General features: G+C 37.3%; 1 protein-coding gene across 5 annotated transcripts in view; it reads right to left on the reverse strand.

The window, feature by feature from the left end:
* MNAT1 (MNAT1 component of CDK activating kinase) overlaps window positions 1-26560 on the reverse strand; it is a 207789-nt gene that overhangs the window by 152502 nt on the left and 28727 nt on the right. For 4 of the 5 annotated variants that reach the window (XM_055435772.2, XM_088839554.1, XM_055435775.2 and 1 more), the window contains exons 2-4: window positions 11057-11209; window positions 9027-9100; window positions 258-361 (exon numbers count right to left, since the gene is read on the reverse strand). In XM_055435772.2, coding sequence (XP_055291747.1) covers window positions 258-361; window positions 9027-9100; window positions 11057-11209 — 331 coding nt within the window. Of the gene's footprint in view, window positions 1-257; window positions 362-9026; window positions 9101-11056; window positions 11210-12606; window positions 12674-26560 lie in introns of all 5 variants that reach the window. The other variant, XM_055435774.2, reaches the window with a different exon arrangement.

Genomic DNA, 26560 nt, shown 5'->3' on the forward strand with positions numbered 1-26560 from the left:
GTTAGATAATTAAATCTCTGCATACATACAATTATTTTTCCTTTATAGAATATATTTTAATAATGCCATCAAAACTGTTTTTGCTATCATAATGTGTGCCTCATACCTATATGCATATATAAATATACTAGTATTTCTGGCCTTAATTTCAGCTAAATTCTTTGTAAATATGACTAGGTTTAGAAAAAGCTTTTTAGAGGATCATGTGGAAGCACTAGTTTCTAATACAAAAGAAGAAGAAAATACTTGGCACCAACCAGCTTTAACTTGTTTTTCTGAATGACATCTTTGTTTTCCTTTTGGTATATCTCCATTTTCTTTTTGGTATTGTCCAAATCCACATTGTTGGTCAAGTTGAAAACTGCATGAGAAAAGAAACAGTGACATGAAATACAGTTTCAATATACATCTTGCAAAGATAATGAAAACCAAATATTCATCACAATGATTTCTTAATTCATCAGGTTGTCATTCCTTATGGCTCCAATTGTGTCTTTTTACTGACCACCTGCTTTATAGAAACTAGTTCTAGTTCAGCAATTATGATTTTCTGAACCAATAAAATAAAGAAAGACTCTCAGACTATCACACAGACTATATAAGATCTGAATATCCTCACAAAATCGAAGATGTGTGCTTGCCATAGTCACATTGGATTTGAATCTTATATTGCCCATTTAACTTTAAAAGTATAAAAAAGATTGCTTAACTTTTTTAAATAAAAAAACTAAGTCTGAAATCTACTACACTAGTCAGAATAAATACTGAAAAGAATCTAAGCTCCAAAAACAGAAAAATTATCCAAAGGAATAAAAAATATTATCCAACAAAAACAGGTTTTATTCTAATCTTTAACAAAGCTGGATGTAAGACTGAATCATTTCTCATATAGTCTAGATCTGGAAAAGTATGAAATATATAAGAGCCAAAACCTAACAGGGAAGGTAAAGGATAATCTGGCTCCAAAACTGAAGACTTGAATAGTTGAGTAAGAGAAGCCACTGAAACATGTTCAGAAAGGAGACAAACTTTCAGTAAGTTAGAACTATCTTTTTATAATTCTAATTCAAAGTGATTTTAATTATAAATGCCTAACTCCCTTCTAAGTTTACATATGTAAATTTAAAGGTTATTATAACTCTCTGAACAAAAAAATGTTTTTATTTATACGAATATAAACTCATATTTTAAAGTACCACCCACTGCCATACCCCTTTCAGTGTTAATATAAGCTCATCTAAAGAAGGGTCCTCATCACTGTCTCTCCTATTCCATTATTCAATTCAGATCTCCCTTGGATTTCTCTAATCTTTATGCGTCTATTATTAGCCCTTCGATTCCTTCTCCAATTACTTACAACTGCTTCCTCTAGGTTGACCTATAAGCAGGTTTGATCTACCCTAAATAATCTGCTTTAATCCATGCTCCTACACAATGACATCAAATGCTGGCAAGGATGTGAAAAAACAGGAACACTCACACTGCAGTGGGAATGCAAAATGGCACAGCACTTTGAAAAGCAATTTGAGAGTTTCTTACAAAATGAAATATACTCTTATCATACAATCCTGCAACTGCATTCCTTGATATTTATCCAAAGGAGTTAAAAACCATGTCCACACAAAATCCTGCATATGAATGTTTACAGCAGCTTTATTCATCATTGCTGAAACAACCAAGATGTCCTTCAGTAGTCTGAGTAGATAAATAAACTAGAGTATATCCAGACAATGAGATATTATTAAGCACCAAATAATAATAAGCTATTAAAGGCTTAGCCCAGGTGGTGCAGTGGTAAAGAATCTTCCTGCCAATGCAGGAGATGCCAGAGATGCAGGTTCAATCTCTGGGTCAGGAAGGTCCCCCAGAGGAGGAATGGCAATCCACTGCAGTATTCTTGCCTGGAAAAACCCATGGACAGCGGAACCTGGCAGGCTACAGTCCATGGGGTCACAAAAAGTCAGACACAACTGAGCACAGCACATCAAACCATGAAAAGACATAGAGGAAACTTAAATGTGTATTACTAAGGCAACTGATAAGGCTACACACTGTATGATTTCAACTGACACCCTAAAAAAAGCAAAACTACGGAGACAGTAAAAAGATCAGTGGTTGCCAAGGACTGAGGGGAAGAAGGGACAAATAAGCAGAACACAGAGCAGTTTCAGGGTAGTAAAGCTATTCTGTACAATACTATAATAGAGGATACATGCCATTAAATAGTTATCCAAACCCACAAAACGTACAACATCAAGAGTAAACCCTAATGTAAACTATGGACCTTGGGAGATGACAGTATGTTAATGTAGGTTCATTGATTATAACAAATTTGTCATTCAGGTGGGTATGCAGATAGTGGGGGAGTCTGTGTGTATGTGAGGTACAAGGGGTATAAGGGAACTCTCTGCACGTTTCATTTAATTTTTCTGTGAATCTAAAACTGCTCTAAAAATAGTCTATTAAAAAAAGAAATATCTGGTAAGAGCTCAAGAAATGCTTGCTGAATTATTACAAGAGGAAAAAAAATAAACCAATAAGGGTATGGGAGGGATAGACAAAACAGGTACAGTGGATAAAGAGGTACAAACTTGAGTTTAAAATAAGTTATATGTCACAGGGATGTAATGTACATAGGGAACATAGTCAGTGAAGTGAAGTTGCTCAGTCCTGTCCAACTCTTTGCAACCCCAAATAGCCTACCATGCTCCTCCATCCATGGGATTTTCCAGGCAAGAGTACTGGAGTAGGTATAGTCAATAATACTGTAATTACTTTCTATAGTAATAGATGGTAACTGGTCTTATTGCAATGATCACTTCATAATACATAAAAATATGGAATCACTAAGCTGTACACCTGAAACTAATATAATATTGCATATCAATCATATCTCAAAAAACTAAAATAACAAAGAAATCAATGCTAATATTTATATTATCTTTATAAATACAGATTAAATTTAAATGACCTTTATAAATAACAAAATTGAATTATTTAGAAAGGCAAAGTAAGCAAATGAGAAACTACAGGGAAAAAATAATCTTTGTTTCCTACAGTATGAATCTACTGACAAGTTAATCAAATTGATATCTTATGTTGAACTTTATTAGAATGTTTAGAGCAATTTAAAAAACTTACAAATTTATCACCACGCTAGACAATGTGCTGATTAAAACTTCTCATTAAATAGAAATTAGAAACAATAAACTTAAATTCTAAGTGAAATTGATCTGTTATAATTTCTATTTTATGCTTATTAAAAATTTTATGAATTTTAATGAAACTCAAATAACCAATTTGTTTATTTCATTTTTTTTAATTTTGAAAGCAAAGGTAATAGCAATATAATAGATGCAAATCATAACCATAAGTAATACTAATCTCTTCCTTTAAAAAACAAAAAGAGAAAAACACAAAAATGGATTACAATTTTGAAAACATCAGATGAGGCGAGTCTCATTCATGATACAATGAAGCAGATTGGTATAAGAGCTTAGAAGAAACAAAAGAATTTTCTATAACAATTATTTGGTCTTTTATCTATCCTGGTTACTGGCTTAGATGCTGACCTGTCTTGAATCAAGTATTAAAAGCCAACAAAAAACTTACTATATTTTCTGAAAGATTTAATGTTATTTAAGTGCAATTCTGCAGTCTTTTTGACATCCAGAATTCATAATTAAAGCCCTTAGGACATTCTCACCCTTTTAAAACAAAAATACCCGAAACCAAAAGAATAATATGTTTATTATGAAACTAAGGACAAACCTTTGAGATAATCCCTGAGGGCAAAAGGAACAGGGATTTTTATGTTTAGATTGTCATAACCACAGAAAAGGGCCCATTGTCAAAGCTATAAGAAAGTCCATCTTCATATGTGCCCCCTTCTACTGTAATTTTTTATGCCACTACTCAAAATTCTAGCGTTCTAAACTTTTTATATTCATCATATTCAAAGGATTCATAACGAATTTCTATAACAGTGACTGATCCCCAATTTATAAATCCTCAAACACTGACTCCTTAGCCATCCTACCAACTTTATTCTTTTCACTCTAACCCCAATAGCACCTTCCGATCTTCCTTCCTACCAAACTTCTTAAAGATCCTTCAAAATTATAGCTCCAATATACAGATTTTTGTCTTCTCCAACTCTTCTACTAACCAGCACTCCATATTCTAGATTCAGGCTATTAACTAGTCTCTGAGACTACCAAGTACTTTCATGGGCTCTGTGAATTAGGAAAACCTATGTTCAAAGTCTGGCTACATTATATATTAGCAATGTGATCTAACAACAGTTAAACTCTCTGTGCCTCCTCTCCATATGCAAAACAGATTAAAATACCTGTCCCAAGAGTTGTGAAAACTATGCTTTTGATTAACACAGAGATAGCCAATATCACGTCTGGAGAAGGCAATGGCAAGCCACTCCAGTACTCTTTCCTAGAAAATCCCATGGATGGAGGAGCCTGGTAGGCTGCAGTCCGTGGGGTCGCTAAGGGTCGGACACGACTGAGCGGCTTCACTTTCACTTTTCACTTTCACACATTGGGGAAGGAAATGGCAACCCACTCCAGTGTTCTTGCCTGGAGAATCCCAGGGACGGGGGAGCCTGGTGGGCTTCCGTCTATGGGGTCACACAGAGTCGGACACGACTAAAGTGACTCAGCAGCAGCAGCAGCCAATATCACAAACATCTAACTAATCATCTTTAAAAGAATGAATAAGACACAAAATAAACAGCTACTGAAACAAGATTTTAAAAGTAAGTTTAAAAAAAAAAACTTTTATTTATACCATAACAATCAGAACAATGATACTTAAGTAAGTGATGGGACTCATACCCTAACAAAACTTAAAAGGGCTGAAACGTCTTTCCCTCATTTCCATACTCTCCACCAACAAAACAGTAAAAAATGATGCCACTTCTCCCACTTTTATTTTCTAGATTAATACCATACAACTGCTCAAGGTCAGAATACTGCAATTCATCCTGGCCTACACTTTTTTAACTCACTTCTTAAATGAAATTATTCACTCAAATACTCTAGATCAAAAACATCCCTTTTAACTATCTCTCTCAGTTACTACCCATTCTAAGTTTGTTCCTCCCTGGTGGCTCAGACTGTAAGGTAAGTCCGGTTCAGTTCAGTCGCTCAGTCATGTCCGACTCTGCGACCCCATGGACTGCAGCACGCCAGGCCTCCCTGTCCATCACCAACTCCCAGAGTTTACTCAATCTCATGTCCACTGTGTCGGTGCAGCCATCCAATAATCTCATCCTCTGTCATCCCCTTCTCCTCCCGCCTTCAATACTTCCCAGCATCCGGGTCTTTTCCAATGAGTGTGTTCGTTGCATCAGGTGGCCAAAGTACTGGAGATTCAGCTTCAGCATCAGACGCTCCTTTGAAAACTCTGGACTGATCTCCTTTATGATGAACTTGTTGGAACGCCTTGCAGTCCAAGGGACCCTCAAGTCCAAGAAGTCCAAGAGTCTGCTCCAACACCACAGTTCAAAGCCATCAATTCTTCAGAGCTCAGCTTTCTTTATAGTTCAACTCTCACATCCATTGGTGACTACTGCAAAAACCATAGCTTTGACTAGACGCACCTTTGTTAGCAAAGTAATGTCTCTGCTTTTTAATATGCTGTCTAGGTTGGTCATAACTTTACTGCCAAGGAGCAAGTGTCTTTTAATTTCATGGCTGCAGTCACCATCGTCAGGGATTTTGGACCCCAAGAAAATAAAGTCTGTCACTGTTTCCACTGTTTCCACATCTATTTCCCATGAGGTGATGGGACCAAATGCCATGATCTTAGTTTTCTGAATGTTGAGCTTTAAGCCACCTTCTTCACTCTCCTCTTTCACTTTCATCAAGAGGCTCTTTAGTTCTTCGCTTTCTGCCATAAGGGTGCCTCCTCAGAAAGCCATTTTGCTTTTCTGCATTTCTTTTTCGTGGGGATGGTCTTGATCCCTGTCTCCTATACAATGTCACAAACCTCCGTCCATATTTCATCAGGCACTCTATCAATCAGATCTAGTCCCTTAAACCTATTTGTCATTTCCACTGTATAATCATCTGAATATCTGAGGTTATTGATATTTCTCCTGGCAATCTTCATTCCAGCTTCTGCTTCATGCACCCCAGCGTTTCTCATGACGTACTCTGCACATAAGTTAAACAAGCAGCGTGACAATATATAGCCTTGATGTACTCCTTTTCCTATTTGGAACCAGTCCGTTGTTCCATGTCCAGTTCTAACTGTTGCTTCCTGCCCTGCATACAGGTTTCTCGAGAGGCAAGTCAGGTGGTCTGGTATTCCCATCTCTTTCAGAATTTTCCACAGTTTGTTATAATCTGCACAGTTAAAGGCTTTGCATTGTCAATAAAGCAAAAGTATATGTTTTTTTAGAACTCTTTTGCTTTTTCAATGATCCAACGGATGTTGGCAAATTGATCTCTGGTTCCTCTCCTTTTCTAAAACCAGCCTGAACATCTGGAAGTTCATGGTTCATGTATTGTTGAAGCCTGACTTGCAGAATTTTGAGCATGACTTTACCAGCATGTGAGATGAGTGCAGTTGTGCGGCAGTTTGAGCATTCTTTGGCATTGCCTTTCTTTGGGACTGGAATGAAAACTGACCTTTTCCAGTCCTGTGGCCACTGCTGAGTTTACCAAATTTGCTGGCATACTGAGTGCAGCACTTTCACAGCATCATCCTTGAGGATCTGAAACAGCTCAACTGGAATTCCATCACCTCCACTAGCTTTGTTCGTAGTGATGCTTCCTGAGATCCACTTGACTTCACATTCCAAGATGTCTGGCTCTGGGTGAGTGATCACACCTTCGTGATTTATCTGGGTCATGAAGATCTTTTTTGTACAGTTCTTCTGTGTATTTTCTTAATATCTTCTGCTTCTGTTAGGTCTATATCATTTCTGTCCTTTATTGTGCCCATCTTTGCATGAAATGTTTCCTTGGGGTCTCTAATTTTCTTGAAGAGATCTCTAGTCTTTCCCATTCTATTTTTTCCCTCTATTTCTTTGCACTGATCACTAAGGAAGGCTTTCTTATCTCTCCTTGCTATTCTTTGGAACTCTGCATTTAAATGGGTATATCTTTCATTTTCTCCTTTGCTTTTCGCTTCTTTTCACAGCTATCTGTAAGGCCTCCTCAGAAAGCCATTTTGCTTTTCTGCATTTCTTTTTCGTGGGGATGGTCTTGATCCCTGTCTCCTATACAATGTCACAAACCTCCGTCCATATTTCATCAGGCACTCTATCAATCAGATCTAGTCCCTTAAACCTATTTGTCATTTCCACTGTATAATCATAAGGAATTTGATTTAGGTTATACCTCAATGGTCTAGTGGTTTTCCCTACTTTCTTCAATTTAAGTCTGAATTTGGAAACAAGGAGTTCATGATCTGAGCCACAGTCAGCTCCCAGTCTTTTTTTTGATGACTGTACAGAGCTTCTCCATCTTTGACTGCAAAAAATATAATCAATCTGATTTCGATGTTGACCATCTGGTGATGTCCATGTGTAGTCTTCTCTTATGTTGTTGGAAGAGGGTGTTTGCTATGACCAGTGCGTTCTCTTGGCAAAACTCTATTAGCCTTTGTCCTGCTTCATTCTGTGCTCCAAGGCCAAATTTGCCTGTTACTCCAGGTGTTCCTTGACTTCCTACTTTTGCATTCCAGTCTCCTATAGGACAAGGACATGTTTTTGGGGTGTTACTTCTAGAAGGTCCTGTAGGTCTTCACAAAACTGTTAAACTTCAGCTTCTTCAGCGTTACTGGTCGGGGCATAGACTTGGATTATCGTGACATTGAATGGTTTGCCTTGGAAACAAACAGAGGTCATTCTGTTGTTTTTGAAACTGCATCAAAGTACTGCATTTCGGACTCTTATTTACCATGATGGCTACTCCATTTCTTCTAAGGAATTCTTGCACACAGTACTATATATAACGGTCATCTGAGTTAAATTCACCCATTCCAGTCCATTTTAGTTCGCTGATTCCTCATCTCCTATTTGACCACTTCCAATTTGCCTTGGACAAAGAACTGCTCTTTGTCCAACATTATCAGGATCAGTAGTGGGTTACTTTAAAAAGTCTGCCTAAGAAGTGAAACATATATGCACACTCCTTGAACACTTTATTTTAACTTAAAGCATATGCACGAAGTGTACAGTCACTCTCTAATGTAATAACACAGTTAAGGTACAGTTTTTAATGGGAATTCTGCTTCCTTCTTGTATAAACCATAAGTGTTATCTATACTGTTCAGTTCCCATTTTTTTTAAGTGGACCAAGGACTTCAGAAATAGAATCCTTCTAAAGTTCTATAATTTTTCCAGTCTTACAAACTACTTAAATTAATTACAATTAAAAAGTACAACTGGCATAAGAAGGTTTGATTACCTATGCAATCAACTTTACATATAACTGAACTGGTGAGAGAAGTACAGAAGTATACTTAAAGACATCTTCTAATGGGCAGGATACATTATGCATTGATTATGCTTCAATCATAAGTCAATTCATGTTATAGAAGGACTGGGAAATATCAGTTACTCCAATAAGTCAACTAAGCAGAATTTGGTTAAGAGAGTGTCAACATATTACAAGTAAAGACAGTCCTTCGTGAATATACATATTAGCAGAATCACTTTCAAATTAAATGATCTGGGCTAGTTTCCTTATCCAGTAAAGGAAAAAATGACAGTATTGTAAGCCCTAATATTCAGACTTGCTCTTACCTGTCACTCCTACCTCCCACTTCTGGACATGATTTTACCTATGGCCCTCATATCTCCAAATTCATCATATTTTTCCTAAGACAAAATGTTTATTACTTAAGTACGTCCTTTAGGTACAATGGAAAGTAATTAGGTAAAGATCAACTACCACAACAAAATTTATCAGAGACTTTTATATGAGATATTCTCTTAGGCATCTAAAAGATAAAAGCATACAAGCTAGCATTCCGAAGTACAAGCATTAAATACATACCAATTTCTTCCACTTCTTCCAGGAAATCATTATATTCTCTTAGGCTAGGAAAGTCTTCTTCCCTTTTATTGTATCTTTAAGAAGAAAAAAATTAACATATTATATATCACTTGCTTTTAATATTATCTAACTGGTTTCTTCTTACCTAATTCATACATGATAAATAAAAAAGAACTGCTTATGGTGTAAAACAGTTTTCTTGACACCAGGTTTGTAACTAGACCAAGAATGTTGGTTTTAAATTCTTTTGACTACCTAGAAGGAGTAGAGTGAAGAGAATGGTACAATATGTAAAATCCTAAGACAACGGAAAAATAAAGAAATCAGAACACTGATGAAATGGGAAATGAGCTTAAAAAGGTCTATCATTGGAATATTTGGCTTTTATATTATTTGCTTCTAATAAATAGATTCACTAACTTTCAGAAAGAAGACACCTTCCTATTTTTCATGACAGTTATAATCTAAAGAATGCTAGATAAAGAAAACTTATAAACAATGTGGAACTTTTCTGGTGGCCCAATAGTTAAGACTCTGTGCTCGCAATACAGGAGGCACAGATTGGATCCCTGGTTGGGGAACTAAGATCTCACATGGCAAAAAAATAAGGAAAAAAATCTATAAATAATGTAACATGCCTATGAAAAATTAGAAAATCAGAGGGCTTAATGATAAAAGATAAGAATCTAAGAGAATCTACCTATGGCTGATTTATGTTGATATATGGCAGAAACCAACACAACATTATAAAGCAACTATCCTCCAGTTATAAATAAATAACTTTAAAATAAACAAAAAAACAAAAAGAATGTAAGAGAGACTATCTCCAAGAAGTAATCCAAAAAATAAAAGAGCAGCTTGGATTATTGATAAAGTACCCAGAAAGATGATGCTAAAAAACTGGTGAACAAAGTTGAAATATAGACCACCTAGATAGACAGATAGATATTAATTCTAACCATAACCTATAAAGTAATATGGTGGCTTACAGCAAAAGGAGAGATTAATTCAAAACTATTAACAAAAAGTAAGAAATTAAATCATAAGAGAAAAAGAACACTAGAAATATTTATGTACCCATATACACACAGAGAGATGTATCAAAATAAATTGTAGCTAACCCTAATTTTCTCTAATAGCTTTCAGTAACAAATGTTACCTCCTCAGGCCTTACCTAACATCACTGACTGATAACAATATTTAGTCCCTAACTTCATAGCATTTTCCCAATTTATAATCACATATTTGTTTTGTTTGTCTATTTTAATGCTATCCAAGTTACTATACTGTAAGCATTACAAGATCTAGGTATGTAGCTATTACACTCATTTCATATGTGTGTGTGTGTGCATGCACGCACGCTCAGTCACTCAACCATGTCCGACTCTTTGCAACTCCATGGACTGTAGCCTGCCAGGCTCCTCTGTCCATGGAACTTTCCAGGCAAGAATACTGGAGTGAGTTTCCAGGGGATCTTCCTGACCCAGGGATCAAGCCCAGGTCTCTTATGTCTCCTGTACTAGCAGGCAGATTCTTTACTGCTACACCACCTGGGAAGCCATTTCGTACTTAAGGCCTAATAGGTATAACACTGTTTGCACAGAGTAGGTTCTCAATATATATTTACTAATTAAAGAATAAATAAAGCAAATAAATTGTGAAGCCATGAATTCAGAAGGTTTATTCTTTGGGAGTTCCCTGGTGGCCTAGTAGTTAGGATTCCAGGCTTTCACTGTTGTGGCCCAGGTTCATTCCCTGGTCAAGAACTGAGGTTCTGCAAGCCACACAGCAGCTAAAAATAAAAAATAATTATTTTTCAATAAAAAAGATTTACTGTTCTCTAACAAAGGTTAGATAATATTATTGAGTTTTTGAAGAACTTAATAAATTTTTAACATTGAACAAATACATAGATCAATTTATACCTACTCGCCAAACTGTCCACATTTCTACAAGTAAATAATTACATCAATTATAGAAATAACTGTCAAAATCTTTGTGAACTGAATCATTCAAGCATTAACACTTACATCTTTAGCACTTTTTTCCGAATCTCAACTTCCTTGTCAACAGTAGGATCTTCAAAGAGCTGTACCCTGAAGTTGCTCTTTCGAAGTGGAGTGCCACACTCAGGACAGTTTCCAGCTCCTCTCACAAAGAGTAAATCCACACAACTTTCACACCTGTAAGGAGAAAAACACAACATAACTTTTAAGTTAGTATTCAAATCGGCAATAAGTCTGTATACAGTTTGCCTTTTATCGGTTTGGGTGGGTGTTTGAGGTTGGGAGAGGAGGCACAGGAAAATAAATCATTACTACCTAAAGTTTTTATTGAAAACCTTCAGGAAAAAAGTTCATTTTCATTTAGAGTCTACTTCAGACATAGGTGGTCCAAAGTTTACCAGCATAATTTTACAAATGAAAGAAATACACAAATTTTTGAAAATTGATTTAGGATCTAGGAGGATTCAGATAGCAGGATAGGGAGAAGTCAAAGAGGCATATAAAAGAGCAGTCTAGGATCAAGTCCACTCTCAGACTGGCGGGGACCTGCACTTTAGAGAACCCTGCATACCATAACCACTAAAATAAAGACCTTTCCCGTACTTTCAGCCTCGTAAGGAAGTCCTTTAAAGTTCAGTAAGCAACTGAGTCAGTGGAAGTTACTCAAAAGGGAGAGACGTGCTGGCTGAAGGAGGCCCCTCAGGCAAGAGGATAAAGAACTGAGACTGACCCCGTATATGTGGACAAAGGAGAAAAGTCACCACAGCTTCTGCCCTGAAAAATCTCAGCAAGAGTGACTACTTATAAAATCTCTAATCAGTTAAAGCTGGCTGCCCTAAATCCACCAAAGTGATTACCCAGGCAAGCTAAGTCTCCCAAATACCTGCATCCCTTCTTTCCTCTCTTCTTGGCTAGTACAATTTGGGGAAGAGCTTAGAACTTCTTAGAAGTCTTCAGTTTGAAAAGAAAGGAGGTGGCAAGGTTAACTCTCTGTAGGAGATTCCTGGGGGAACTGACAGTGTTAGTTCATATATTGTTTTAGAGGGGTCCAGGCACCACCCAATCATCCCTGCCCAGCCTGAGCAGATCCATCCTACTAAACAGATTAACAAATGAAAAGCTGACCAGGAGCAAGCAGCCCCTTCAGCCTGTGGGCCTTAAAGATACAGGCTCCTGGGAACTCAAGATGCAGTGTTGTAACTAAGGCTGCATTAAAGATGTAGCTTGATTCATAACTTTTGAACAGTTAAACATACGGGTATGTAGTCCTCTAGCTGTAATACTGCCCAACACAGTATATAAGGGCCACACCAATCCTAATCATTCCTTTCTTAGCATTATTTGAAGTTTATTTATTTATTTATGTGTAACCCCCATTAGAATGGAAGGCAGGAATTTGACCTATCTTGTTCTACATCACCAAAAATATACATATATAACAGAAGGAAAAAGACAAATTCTAATAAGTAAGGGAAAGGTTGATTTCTTCGAAACATGTAGTTCACTAATGGAAAGAATGATACAGAGAAATAAGAATATTTAAGGTTGGTTATTAGTAAAACACTAACATTTACCTTGGCATGTCTCTATATTAAAATGGAGGCAGGGAGAGAATCATCGAGAAATACAGGCAAAAACTCCCTAAAAGGGAGAAGAGAGATCACAGTCATCATTATTCAAGATCAACAAAACCCCAGAAAATTGACTTGGGACTGGGAAAATTGGGAGTGGTACATTTCTCCTAATCTTTGTGGTTGGAGCAAATTAAATCCAACTAGAGAAGCTGAAACTGAGCACACTTTAGAGTACAGGCCCTATACACACCCTAATTTTGTCTTGAACCATAGTTATGAAACCCTTCATCAAAACTCTGAGGTTGGGACACATGGCTTTTTAAGGTTGGAGTTCATGTGTCTCCCTCTGCCTGGCAAAGTAATAAAGCTACCCTTTCTTACTTCAAAAAAAAGAAAAGAAAATGAGCACACTATATAACTACACTGACTAAAGATGTTTATAGGCAAGGAGCTATCTGAAATACTCAAAATCATTGAGTTATTATAGAGAATTCAATATTCCATATAGTATTTCAAGGTCTTGGAGACTAGACCCATTCAATAATTCAGTTAACAAGGTAATAAAAACAGTTCAATATTTCTGAAAGTCATATTGTAATCTCAGACATATAATTTGTTGCCACAGTTGGTTCTACATCTCCAATTCTAATCTACATCATAAGGATTCTAATCTAAATCATAAGGATTTCAATAGCATTAAAGATATTTTAAATAATCTACTACCCATACAAATTTTCCCTTTCTGATTTTAATTGTCAAAAGAATAATTATTTTTTTAAGTTCAAATATAGAAATATGTAGAGAAAAAAAAAAGTGCTACTTCCTTCTCTTCCACATCTTACTTCCTACACGTTACACACAACTGTCAAGTTCAGCATTTATGTGGCCTGATATTCTTCTATATATTTACAAAATATGTATGTTCAAATTATATACATGAAAACTAATCTTATAAAAAAAGAAAAGAAAAACAAAAGAAAACATTCCTAATTGCTAGTTCACTTCATCTGGCAACGCAGTAACCAAAAGACAGTTATGTGGACAATCTTTTGCCTCCAAGAGTGCTAGGAACTTTTTCAAATAAAATCTTGTATTCTGCAGAACATAGGGAAATTTGCTGAAAAAGCCTAAATCCTTGGTTATTATCCATTCCCAAAGATGTTTTTATGGTTTTCTTTTGTTTTTTAAAAACCAGAATGGTGCCTGCCCTCTTTCCTCTCTGAACAACTTATTTTTAGATTCTTTTTTCTATCAAGAATATTTAACCACTTATATTCCTCTGTCAAGATTTTCAATCCACTTGTTTCTTTACTTTTTCAAGAGCAAAAAAGTCAATTAAAAATCTTGACAAAGACTAGATACAAAAAACCTATAGCTAACATCGTACTTAATGGTGAGAAACTAGAAATTTTCCAACTAAAATCAAATACAAAGCAAGACTATATCCTCTCATTACTCCTTTTCAACATGACCATAGAAGTCAATGCTAATATAGTAAGACAAGGAAAGGAAATAATGGACAGATTGCAAAGAAAAACACAGAGCTCTCCTTGCATACAGATGACATGATTGTCTATACAGAAAATCCAAAAGAACAACAAAAAAACCGTCTTAGAACTAATAATCCATTATAATCATAGCAATGTTGGATAATACCATACACAAAAGATTATTGCTTTCCTATAGACCCCAGCAATGAACAAGTGCAATCTGAAATTAGAAACAGTATCATTTATGTTCCAGTTCCTTCAGCCACTAAATCTTGTCCAACTCTTTGTGACCCCATGAACTGCAGCATGCCAGGCCTCCCTGTCCATCACCAACTCCCTAAGTCTACCCAAACCCATGTCCATTGAGTCAGTGATGTCATCCAACCATCTCATCCTCTGTTGTCCCCTTCTCCTCCTGCCCTCAATCTTTCCCAGCATCAGGGTCTTTTCAAATGAGTCAGCTCTTTGCATCAGGTGGCCAAGGTATTGGAGTTTCAGCTTCAACATCAGTCCTTCCAATGAACACCCAGGCCTGATCTCCTTTAGGATGAACTGGTTGGATCTCCTTGCAGTCCAAGGGATTCTCAAGAGTCTTCTCCAACACCACAGTTCAAAAGCATCAAATCTTCTGCACTCAGCTTTCTTTATACTCCAACTCTCACATCCACACATGACTACTGGAAAAACCATAGCCTTGACTAGACGGACTTTTGTTGACAAAGTAATGTCTCTGCTTTTTAATATGCTGTCTGCTGCTGCTACTGCTAAGTCACTTCAGTCGTGTCCGACTCTGTGTGACCCCATAGACGGAAGCCCACCAGGCTCCCCCTTCCCTGGGATTCTCCAGGCAAGAACACTGGAGTGGGTTGCCATTTCCTTCTCCAATGTGTGAAAGTGGAAAGTGAAAAGTGAAAGTGAAGTCGCTCAGTCGTGTCCGACCCTTAGCGACCCCACGGACTGCAGCCTACCAGGCTCCTCCATCCATGGGATTTTCTAGGCAAGAGTACTGGAGTGGCTTGCCATTGCCTTCTAAACAGAAAGCGTCCTTTAATTTCATGGCCGCAGTCACCATCTGAAGTGATTTTGGAGCCCAAGAAAATAAAGTCAGCCACCGTTCCCACTGTTTCCCCATCTATTTGCCATGAAGTGATGGGACCAGATGCCATGATCTTAGTTTTCTGAATGTTGAGCTTTAAGCCAACTTTTTCACTCTCCTCTTTCACTTTCATCAAGAGGCTTTGTAGTTCCTCTTCACTTTCTCCCATAAGGGTGGTGTCATCTGCATATGTGAGGTTATTGACATTTCTCCTGGCAATCCTCATTCCAGCTTGCACTTCCTCCAGCCCAGCGTTTCTCATGATGTACTCTGCATACAAGTTAAATAAGCAGCAGGGTGACAATATACAGCCTTGATGTACTCCTTTTCCTATTTGGAACCAGTCTGTTGTTCCAGGTCCAGTTTTAACTGTTGCTTCCTGACCTGCATACAGGTTTCTCAAGGGGCAGATCAGATGGTCTGGTATTCCCATCTCTTTCCGAATTTTCAACAGTCTACTGTGATCCACACAGTCAAAGGCTTTGGCATAGTCAATAAAGCAGAAGCAGATGTTTTTCTGGAACTTTCCTGATTTTTTGATGATCCAGCGGATATTGGCAATTTGATCTCTGGTTCCTCTGCCTTTTCTAAAAAAAGTTTGAACATCTGGAATGGACTGGTTGTATCTCCTTGCAGTCCAAGGGACTCTCAAGAGTCTTCTCCAGCACCACAGTTCAAAGCATCCATTCTTCGGCAATCAGCTTTCTTCACAGTCCAACTGTCACATCCATACATGACCACAGGAAAAACCATAGCCTTGACTAGACGGACCTTGGTTGGCAAAGTAGTGTCTCCGATTTTTAATATACTATCTAGGTTGGTCATAACTTTCCTTCCAAGGAGTAAGCGTCTTTTAATTTCATGGCTGCAATCAGCATCTGCAGTGATTTTGGAGTCCAAAAAAATAAAGTCTGACACTGTTTCCACTGTTTCCCCATCTATTTCCCATGAAGTGATGGGACCAGATGCCATGATCTTTATTTTCTGAATGTTGAGCTTCAAGCAAACCTTTTCACTCTCCTCTTTCACTTTCATCACACACACTAGTAAAGTTATGCTCAAAATTTTCCAAGCCAGGCTTCAGCAATATGTGAACCGTGAACTTCCAGATGTTCAAGCAGGTTTTAGAAAAGACAGAGGCACCAGAGATCAAACTGCCAACATCCACTGGATCATGGAGAAAGCAAGAGAGTTCCAGAAAAAATTTTATTTCTGCTTCATTGACTATGCCAAAGCCTTTGGCTGTGTGGATCACAATAAACTGTGGAACATTCTGAAAGAGATGGGAATCCCAGACCACCTGACCTGCCTCTTGAGAAACCTGTATGCAGGTCAGGAAGCAACAGTCAGAACTGGACATGGAACAACAGAGTGGTTCCAAATAGGAAAAGGGGAACGTCAAGGTTGTATACTGTCACCCTGCTTATTTAACTTATATGCAGAGTATATCATGAGGAACACTGGGCTGGAAGAAGCACAAGCTGGAATCAAGATTGCGGGGAGAAGTATCAATAACCTCAGATATGCAGATGACACCACCTTTATGGCAGAAAGTGAAGAGGAACTAAAAAGCCTCTTGATGAAAGTGAAAGAGGAGACCCCACCTGTCAACTGTCAATTAACATTCTGTGGTCAATAATCACAGGTTTGCAGCCAAAAACTGAATCACTGAAGGTGTTTGGGCAGAGCAAGCATGGAGCAGTAACTGGGCTAAATAATGACTCAGGACCTTATAAAGAATCAAAACCTCAACATCACCAGCTCAGGCCCAGCAAAGACCTGAGGCCTGTCCAGTATTCCTTGGACTGCTGTCAAAAGAATGAATTCTCAGATTTCTCTGGTCTTGTCCAGAACCCAGCCCATTAAGTTCAGCAGAGTAGATACAACCATGAAATGACTTTCCTTTCATGACTTTTCATGAAATGACTTTCCTTTCTCCAGAGGATCTTCCTAACCCAGGGATCAAAACCAGGTCTCCTGCATGGCAGGCAAATTCTTTACCAGCTGAGCCACAAGGGAAGCCCACTGGGTGCAGAGGTACACCATAATGTTTTCCCAACATTTATTATGAAATGAGAATGAGGGAGGAAAAAAAAAGGATTTCAACAGGGGCATCAAAAATCCTACATAAAAGTAAAGAATAACAGTTATAAATAAAAGGCTTTAAAGTATGCATAAAATACATGACTTCAGGTAAAATACCTTTATCTGAATCACTTGACCTCCATCAAAATAAAAAATACATCAAAAAAACTAAAAAACTGGCAAACCTACCTTTAAAAACATAATCTTATATACAGAGTATCAAAAGTGAGATTATATAAACTTTATACATCTAAAGAGCTAATTTACTAAAGCTTTTTGTAGGCACATTCCTACTTCCTCAACTAACCAAATTAATTTCTTAGAACACTATACAACTTCTAAACCATCTCAAATGTAAGTACACCATTTTTTCCCATTACAAATGCACACTCTATTCTCATATTCTCCACATCACCCTCTGTGCCCATATATGGTGAATGATATACAGTATTCCCAATATGTATGCATATTGTCCAAACACTTCAGCCAGTGTTATACTAATTATGAATTCCACCATCTTTAATCTCAATTATGGACTCCACTAACTGTAACCACTCCTCTCTTTCTATGTTTGTTTTCTATATCCTACGAATGGTCGTCCTGTTTACCATTTTTGTTATCATTTTTGCATCTTGAAAATTCTCATAAATGAGCCAGTCATTATCCTAGGCACTTAATTCCATGACTTCCTTAACCCCAATGATCTCTTGCCCCATCACACTTCAGTCACTTCAGTCACCCACCCTCATACCTTCAAACTCAATCTTGTCATTATCAGTAGATACATCTCTGGATTCTCTATTTCTAGCATCCACTTATCTAAACATCTCTTCTCTTTTCAGATGTGCTAAGTCACTTCAGTCGTGTCCAGTTCTTTGCAACTCTATGGACTGCAGCCCGCCAGGCTCCTCTGGCCATGGGATTCTCCAGACAAGAATACTGGAGTGGGTTGCCATTTCCTCCTCCAGGGGATTTTCCTGACTTAGAGATTGAACCTGCGTCTCCTATGTCTCCTGCAATGGCAGATAGGTTCTTTACCACTAGCAGTAGCTGAGAAGCCTTCTCCTTTCAGATGACCTGCACTAAGTACCATCACTCTGTCCTCTGACCCCACGAGGACCTTCCCACTGACACTACTACTGTTCCCTATTCATCACCCCCTCAAGGTCCTAAATTACACAAGCTTAGATTTCAGCATCTAGTATTATAAGCAATCCTTTGCAAATACACTTAACTCACTTGCCTCTTCTCCTCTATTATACTCCTCATCCATTTGTTATTAAACCCATCTATCCACCAGTCCATGCCTGTAACTGAGCTGGCTGAATTTTGCTGGAGAAACCATCATCCTTACAGACTGAATTCACTTTAAAGTTATTACCACAGATTTCTGATAAGCACTCAACACTTCCAGACATTCCTTCTACACTTTCTAAGTAAGTTCATTTTCCCAAACTGAGAGAACTATTTCATACTTTCTCTTCTCTCCTCAGACTTCCAACACTTTCTGTTCTCACCTCATTCATAGCTGGTGTCTTGGCCTCATACTATATTAATACAGGATGTGGTCAGACAAAAATCACCTCATTTCCAAACACTAATTTTATCAACCCAACTGCTTCTATATTAACTTTATGCACTACCTGCATGCCTTTAAAGTGGAAAAAAAAAGTATTCTTGCTCTTATCTAGGGCCAGCCTCTTCCCTCCTCTTGTGCCTCCAACCCATTCCCAATCTCTACTCAAGTACTTTCATTCTGCAATTTTCCCCTTATTCTCCTGCATTATGAACTTATACCTCTCCTGAATCACTTCTATTGGAATACAAACACATCTCAGTATCAACAACCATTTTAAAACACACACACACACGCACATTTTACTTTACATTCCTTTCCAGTTACCACCCAATTTCTCTGCTCCGATTCACAGCAAAGTTCCTGAAGCAAGAGTTGTCTAGAATTCTGTCTTCACTGCCTCACCTCTCATTCTCTAACTCATTCCAATTCATCTTTTATTCCTGACTTTACACTGAAATATTTCTCAAGAATCTCACCAATGTCCTCATTCTTGCCAGAGCCAATAATTAACAGAGAATTCTCTGCCCGTAACCTACACTGCCTCTTAGCAACATTAACACAACTGACCACTTCCTCCACCTGGAACATTATATTCTCTAGGCTTCGGTGACCTCACACTTATCTGATTTTCCTCTTGCCTACCTGCTCTTTTTCCATTTGTTTTGCTGGCTCCTTGTCCTCTACAAGATACCTAAAAGTGCCCAAAGTTATGTCCTGGGCACTCTTTTCCATAACTGATCACATATATACAAACTGGCTTTAACTATGATTCTCAGAACTAGACTACAGCCCTGATCTCATTCTTAAGCTCCAGACAACAGTTCTACTACCTAATCAACAACCACTCGGACATCTAGTTATTTCAAAAGTAACAGTGTAAGACAGAATTCTTGTTTTTTCCACCCTGCTCTACCTGCTTCTCCCACAACTATTACTACTTCAATAAATGTCACCACCACCACCTAACCATTGCTCAATCCAAAAACCTAGAAGACTTACTTCATTTCTCTCGTAATTCCTCACATTTAACTGATTTCAAGACAACTGACTCCACATGAAAAATACACGCTCACACTAAAATAATTCACTTTTTGTCATCCCCACGCTACAAGCCACTGTCACTTACCATCTGAGGTAATGCTACAGAGTCCCAACTGCTCTCCTTGATTCTACTATGGCCCTCAACCCAGACTCATCATCTTCCCCCAAAGTCGTCTCTATAGAATTAAATTAGAAATTAGCTCATTTCACTCACTTGTTCATGATGTTAAAGAGCATAAAATAAACGTGCTACCAGAGCCCTGAAGACCCTTCATGATCTGACCTCAACCTAAATCTCCAGTTTCACGTCCTACCAATTTAAAACCCATCTTCACTGACTCGATGGATATGAGGTTGAGTGAACTCCAGGAGTTGGTGATGGACAGGGAGGCCTGGCGTGCTGCAATTCATGGGGTCACAAACAGCTGGACACAACTGAGCGACTGAACTGAAGTGAACAATGCAAAGGCTTTCCATTTCTCTGAATGTCCACATCCTCATCAGCACTTGTTATTTACTGGTTTTTGTCTTGATAGAAGCCATCCTAACAGTTGTGAGGTAATATCTCAGTGTGGTTTTGATTTACATTTTCCTGATGATTAATGATGAACATCTTTTTTCACATGCTTACTGACTATTGTATATTTTCTTTGAATAAATGTCTATTCAAGTCAAAAAAAATAAAAATAAAACCCATCTTCTTTCTGTCCTTTCAACATGCAAAGTCATTCAAGTTTCAAGGCCAGAAACTCTCTTCCCCCCAATTTTTCTATGGATGTCTCTTCTCAGCATTCAAGTCTCAACACCAAATGTCATGTGTTCACAACAATTCTTACTGAAAAATTGTCCCTACACTTATCCAGGACGAGTCCTTCATTTGTGCCATAATATAATCAAAATTCTTATTAGAAACTGATATCTCCAATCTTTTGAAAGATCTTATCCAATAATATCTCCTCTTTAGAGATGTCTTCTTAGGGTTTCCCTGGTGATCCAGTGGTTAAGAATCCACCTTCCAATGCAAGGGACAGAGGTTCCATCCCTGCTCCGGGAAGATGCCACATGCCATGGAGCAACTAGGCCCCTGCACCACAACTACTGAGCCCACACTTGAGCCTGTGCTCCAGAGACCACAAGCTGCAAATACTGAAGCCCACAGACCTAGAGCCTAAGTTCTACAAGAAGAGAAGCCACTGCTTCCCACAACTAGAGAAAGACCACATGTGGCAATGAAGACCCAACACAGCCAAAAGAAATTTAAATATAAATTAATAGAGATGCCTTCTTTACCACATCTGTAAGACATCTAAAAGTTGAAATACCCGGAGTTATATCCTAAGCACTCTTCTTCCTTCATAAATGATAACACATAGTACAAATGGCTTTAACTATGACTCTCAATTAGATTTCAGGTGTTCTCCTATGACTCACCCACTTCAATGATACAGACAACTGAAATTAACAGCAGTTTTTCTACAATTCCTACTTTTTCTGATTTCCTGAAATACAGCATTTGCCCTTTCCTTGCTGCTTCAGTCCTTCTAGCTGGTTTGTAGGTCTACAATTGCTCATATTAATTTCCTAGTGGCTTAAAATATCTAGGGTGTTTTGTTTTCCTGACTAAACCCCAACTGGTACACATCCTACTCTTCAGAGCCCACTTATCAAAATCAATAATTTCATATTTGTTAACTGTGTTTAATATCTGTCTCTCCTGCCAGGGTATTCAACAAGAACATTTGTTATACTCATTATTGACTCCCAAGCCCTGTGTTTCAGGACAAATATTGGTTGAATGAATGTAACACCTTGGTACAATAAAGTTCCACTCACTATATCAAACATAACAGCTCCAATTCTCAAAGTTCCTCTACTGTCTACCACAATTTAACCCCATTAAAAATAATACCTCTTGAATTTTGCCTTCTCTTCATTTGCTTATTCAGCCATCTCAGGGGTTTGGAATCACTCATTTCAACTTAGCACCTGGTACTTCACATTCTGAACTAGAATACAATCAAGAACTCTCAAGTTGCTTTTTACTTTTGGACTGTCTCATTTGTGATTAACATGAAATGAGATGTTATGTCTCTGTGATGAAACCAACAGTGCAATCTGATTTTCTAAGTATCTAGTTTTGATATTAAATTATCTAATTAGTATCCTGTTTGGAGAAGGAAATGGCAACCCACTCCAGTGTTCTTGCCTGGAGAATCCCAGGGACGGGGGAGCCTGGTGGGCTTCCGTCTATGGGGTCACACAGAGTCGGACACGACTGAAGTGACTTAGCAGCAGCAGTATCCTGTTATAAAACTCATATAATTAAAACTAATATTAGAGCCCCTAAAATGTGTTAATTCATGTAAACAGTGTTCAACAAGAGAAAATAAAACCGGTTAGCATAAACGAGAGCAAGTATAAAATTGCTCTCCATTTTTGTTTACTTTTATAGAAAATTTCTATTCATTCAGAAAACAAAAATACTCGAGGAAAATCTATATTCCATAATGGTATTTATTTTGTTGCCAAATTCAAATTCATTTAATAAATATTCATCTTGTGACAGGCACTGTTGATTAACACTGGGGATGCCTCAGTGAGCAAAATAAAGATGCCTGCCCTCACGGAGTTTATCAAAGGGCATGGAAAAAAATCACGTAAGACAGAAAAGGCTATATATAAGGACTCTGGATTCTACTGGCATGAAATGGGAAGATACTGCAGAGTTTAGGGCAGAGAAGTAACATAAATTACTTATTTAAAGTATCATTCTGGTTGCTGTGTGGAAACAGACAAAAGGGGCATGAGAAAAACCAGATAAACTAAGTCATGGGCTAGTATCATAATCCAAACAAGAGATAAAGGTACTCGAACCAACATGACAGAGGAGGAACCAGAAACTACCAAGAAGCATGAAAAGATGAACAATCAAGGAAATACACTGCATAACTAAAGCAAAACACCATTTCACATCTAAAAATTTTTAGAAATTTTAAAGTCTGACAATATCAAATGTTGGCAAAGATATAGAAAACCAGATTTTTCACACAGTCTATAGGCAAGTAGACTATAGAGTCTCTTTGGAGAACAATTTGGCATTTCTTAGTAAAATTAAGCATGTACATGCTTAATTATCTAATAATTCTATTCTAGATATATAACCTGGAGAACACCTAAACCATGTATACCAGGAGACATGTACAAGAATGTTCCAGAAATATTTCCTATAGCAAAAACAAATTTGTAAACAACACATGTCCATTAACAGGAGAATGGATAAATAAAATACAATAAAATCATGCAGTGGAATGGTATAAAACAGTGGAAATAAATTACCACTATATGCATCAACATGGATGAATCTCAAAACTATAATTCAAAATGACAATGTTAAATGAACAAAGTTGAAAAAGAACACATAGAAATTGGAATCCCTGTACACTGCTGGGATATAAAATAGTGCAGCTACGATGAAAATCCACTAGAGTTATTAAAAGATTAAATGAAATAATGAAAAAAGAACATTCAGTACTATGCCTAGGATACTATATACATTTCTGTAGGAGTGACATTACTTTTTAAAACTTTCCTAGATTATTCTAACCCTCCTCTTGACCTACTTCCTTCTGGAAGATTTTGTCATTATCCTGAAAGAAAGATTAGAAAAATCCTTTTCATAAAGGAACTCTCAAAAATCCATCTGAATTTCTCCTTGTGTTTTGGTGTGCCTTATCACAAAGACCAAAAAAAAAAAAAAAGCTAAAGGTCAATCAAGACTTTTAAAAGTCAACCAAGAAGAAAGTTATTAAACAAGAAACACTTCAAAATTACAAATATCATTAATGGCAATCATTCTACTATTTTTAAGCAGATATATTCCAGAGTGCTTTGTAAACGAATAATATAATACTATATACTCAACCTCAAGCAGAAATAAAGTTAACTATAATTCAAAAACTGAATTTTTCTTGCCTCCACGATCATTAGAACACCCAGATGGGTCTGACAAATAGTAATTATCACTTGGATTTTTGCTTCCCCTAACCATTCTCTGTTTTATATTTCTTAAGTCCCTTAGAATAGGCCCCAAACTTGGCCTCAATTCTTCCACAAGAAAAGGTATCCAACAAAGAACCCAGAGGAATGAACCGTGGTAAAAAGAAATACTGGACCAACTAAGGCTGTAAGCTGGGAAGACAGAGCAAGGTGTGATAGATTCCAGGTTTATAAAGGAGTAATTTGCATGTTCCAAAAACTCACAAAATCATAAGTCACAAATCTACAAAGCACAAGGGATTCTTGTACACATTACCATTGAAATATTCCTCCACTCACCTTCCAAAATGTAGTTTAGGTTTATATTGCATTTCCAACCCAAAAGTACATTGTTAACACCTTAAGAAACATATGGAAACCATTTCCCTGCTCTGTTCCTATATTAAAAATGTTTACTATAAGAGAAACAGATCTCTAAACCTAAACTTTATAACTTATTAAAACAGAAACTCTCAAACTTGATTTATCTACAAACATTCAGTTTTATTATTGAACTATAAGTCTCCACTCTTTCTCCATACTACCTGAAAACATTTCCTATTTCTCTCACTTTTTTGTTTCAAATTTCAACTGTAATATATTTGGAATTCTAACAAGTATATACTTAATATATTTTGTTTTTAATAATTAAATTATTAAACTGTATCAATAAACCTCTCCAGAATGAAAAGTAAATAGTAGTCATAATGAATGGTACTAACTACTCAGTGATTTATTATTTATCCTATATCTGAAAGTTTCTCAAAAAGATTTTGAAAAACAAGACAGGTACTCAAAAAGTGGTAGACAGAATACTCTGTATTATTTAACAGACACAATATTTTTATATTAACTGAATTATCTTAAGATTTCACCAGAAACAAACATTGCAGGGGGGAGAGATACTTTAAAAAATAATCAACTTTCTGGACTTCCCTGGTGGTCCAGTGACTAAGAATCTGCCTGCCAATGCAGGAAACACCAGTTCAATCCCTGGTCAGGGAAGATTCTACATGCCCTGGCAGAATCAAGCCCATGTGCCATTAACTACTGAGCCCACACTCTAGAGTCAACAAGCCGCAACTACTGAGCCCGTACAGTGTGACTACTGAAGCCCACGTGCCAAGAGCCATGAGCCACAAGAGAAGTCAGTGCAGTGAGAAGTCAGAGCACCAAACAGAAGAGAAGCCCCCATTCGCCTTAAGGAGAGAAAGCCCACACGCAGCAACCAACACCCAGCAGAGTCAAAAATGTAATTAATTAAAAAATAATTATTTTCAAGCTATATTTCTACTTTTGCATGTCAAAATTTTTAATATTTTTCTAAGATTATGAGTTTTAAATTGTAGAGAGGCAGAAAAGGATTTTACACTTAAAAGTTAGATCGAACCTCTGCTAAAATCACAGTCATAGTACAAATAAAGTTAAATTTTTTTACCACAACACAGTACATCATAGGTTAACAGAGGATAAGATTTTTATATTCATTATTGGTTTAACTAAAAATAGAAGCCATCAGTAATGAAGTACTATGGTTATGCTTGTTTTCTAACAATCATCTTAATGTAAAGAATGCTCTATTTTTTTAATTTTTAAATATTTTCTGTCTATTGTTTAGCTCTCCTGCTTTTTTTGCACTGGACATAATATCAGTGTGTTAAATTATATTCCAAACTCTGGCCACAACCTTCTGAACTACTAGCTCTCTGTATCATTACCCACACTGTCCCCCTGGATCTCATCCAGACTGCCAACCCTCTGATAGTTCCTTTTTCCTCTAACTACAGCTTACCTCTCTATACTACCTTTCATAATCGGCCCAAACCCTAAGACCCACCATTTCAGCTGTTATCATTTGGTAACCTATTTGCTGCTTACTAACTGATACGTTCCCTTGTCGTATCCAGAAAGAAGTTCACTGACTCTTCAAAATTCCATTTTTCACCTAACCATCAAAATTTCAAAAGTTAGGGCTTCACTGATAGCTCAGTTGGTAAAGAATCCACCTGCAATGCAGGAGACCCCCGTTTGATTCCGAGGTTGGGAAGATATGCTAGAGAAAGGATAGGCTACCCACTCCAGTATTCTTGGGCTTCCCTTGCGGCTCAGCTGGTAAAGAATCCGCCTGCAATGTGGGAGACCTGGGTTCTATTCCTGGGTTGGGAAGATTCCCTGGAGAAGGGAAAGGCTACCCACTCCAGTATTATGCCCTGGAGAACTATAGTCCACGGGGTTGCAAAGAGTCAGACGTGACTTAGCATGGGACTTTTTCAAAATCCCAAAAGTTAGAATTATCTTACACAACATCTTCTTAACTTCATAGGCAAAAGAATCACCAAATACTTTCAATTTATCTCCTAAATCTATCTCAAATCTTCCTTACTTTCAATTCAACTCTAATACCTTAGTGAATGTCTTCACATTCCTTAATTCAATATAAAACAAGAGGCTAAAAGTAGGAGTTCTAAAATCAAATAACCTGAAATTGTTTGTAATAAGCCTTATTTACTAGACTATTTGAAAGGGAGTAAGCAGTACAAAGTCAGAAGACAATCAGCTTCCCCATCTGATAAACAGACAAGAGAAGATGCCTTAGCAATCTCAGTCACTGTTGTTGTTGGTTAGTCC

The sequence above is a fragment of the Moschus berezovskii genome, chromosome 9 (genome assembly GCF_049115385.1).
Source record: "Moschus berezovskii isolate FMDL1 chromosome 9, NW_MosBer_1.0, whole genome shotgun sequence".
In the NCBI taxonomy this organism is placed as follows: Eukaryota; Metazoa; Chordata; class Mammalia; order Artiodactyla; family Moschidae; genus Moschus; species Moschus berezovskii.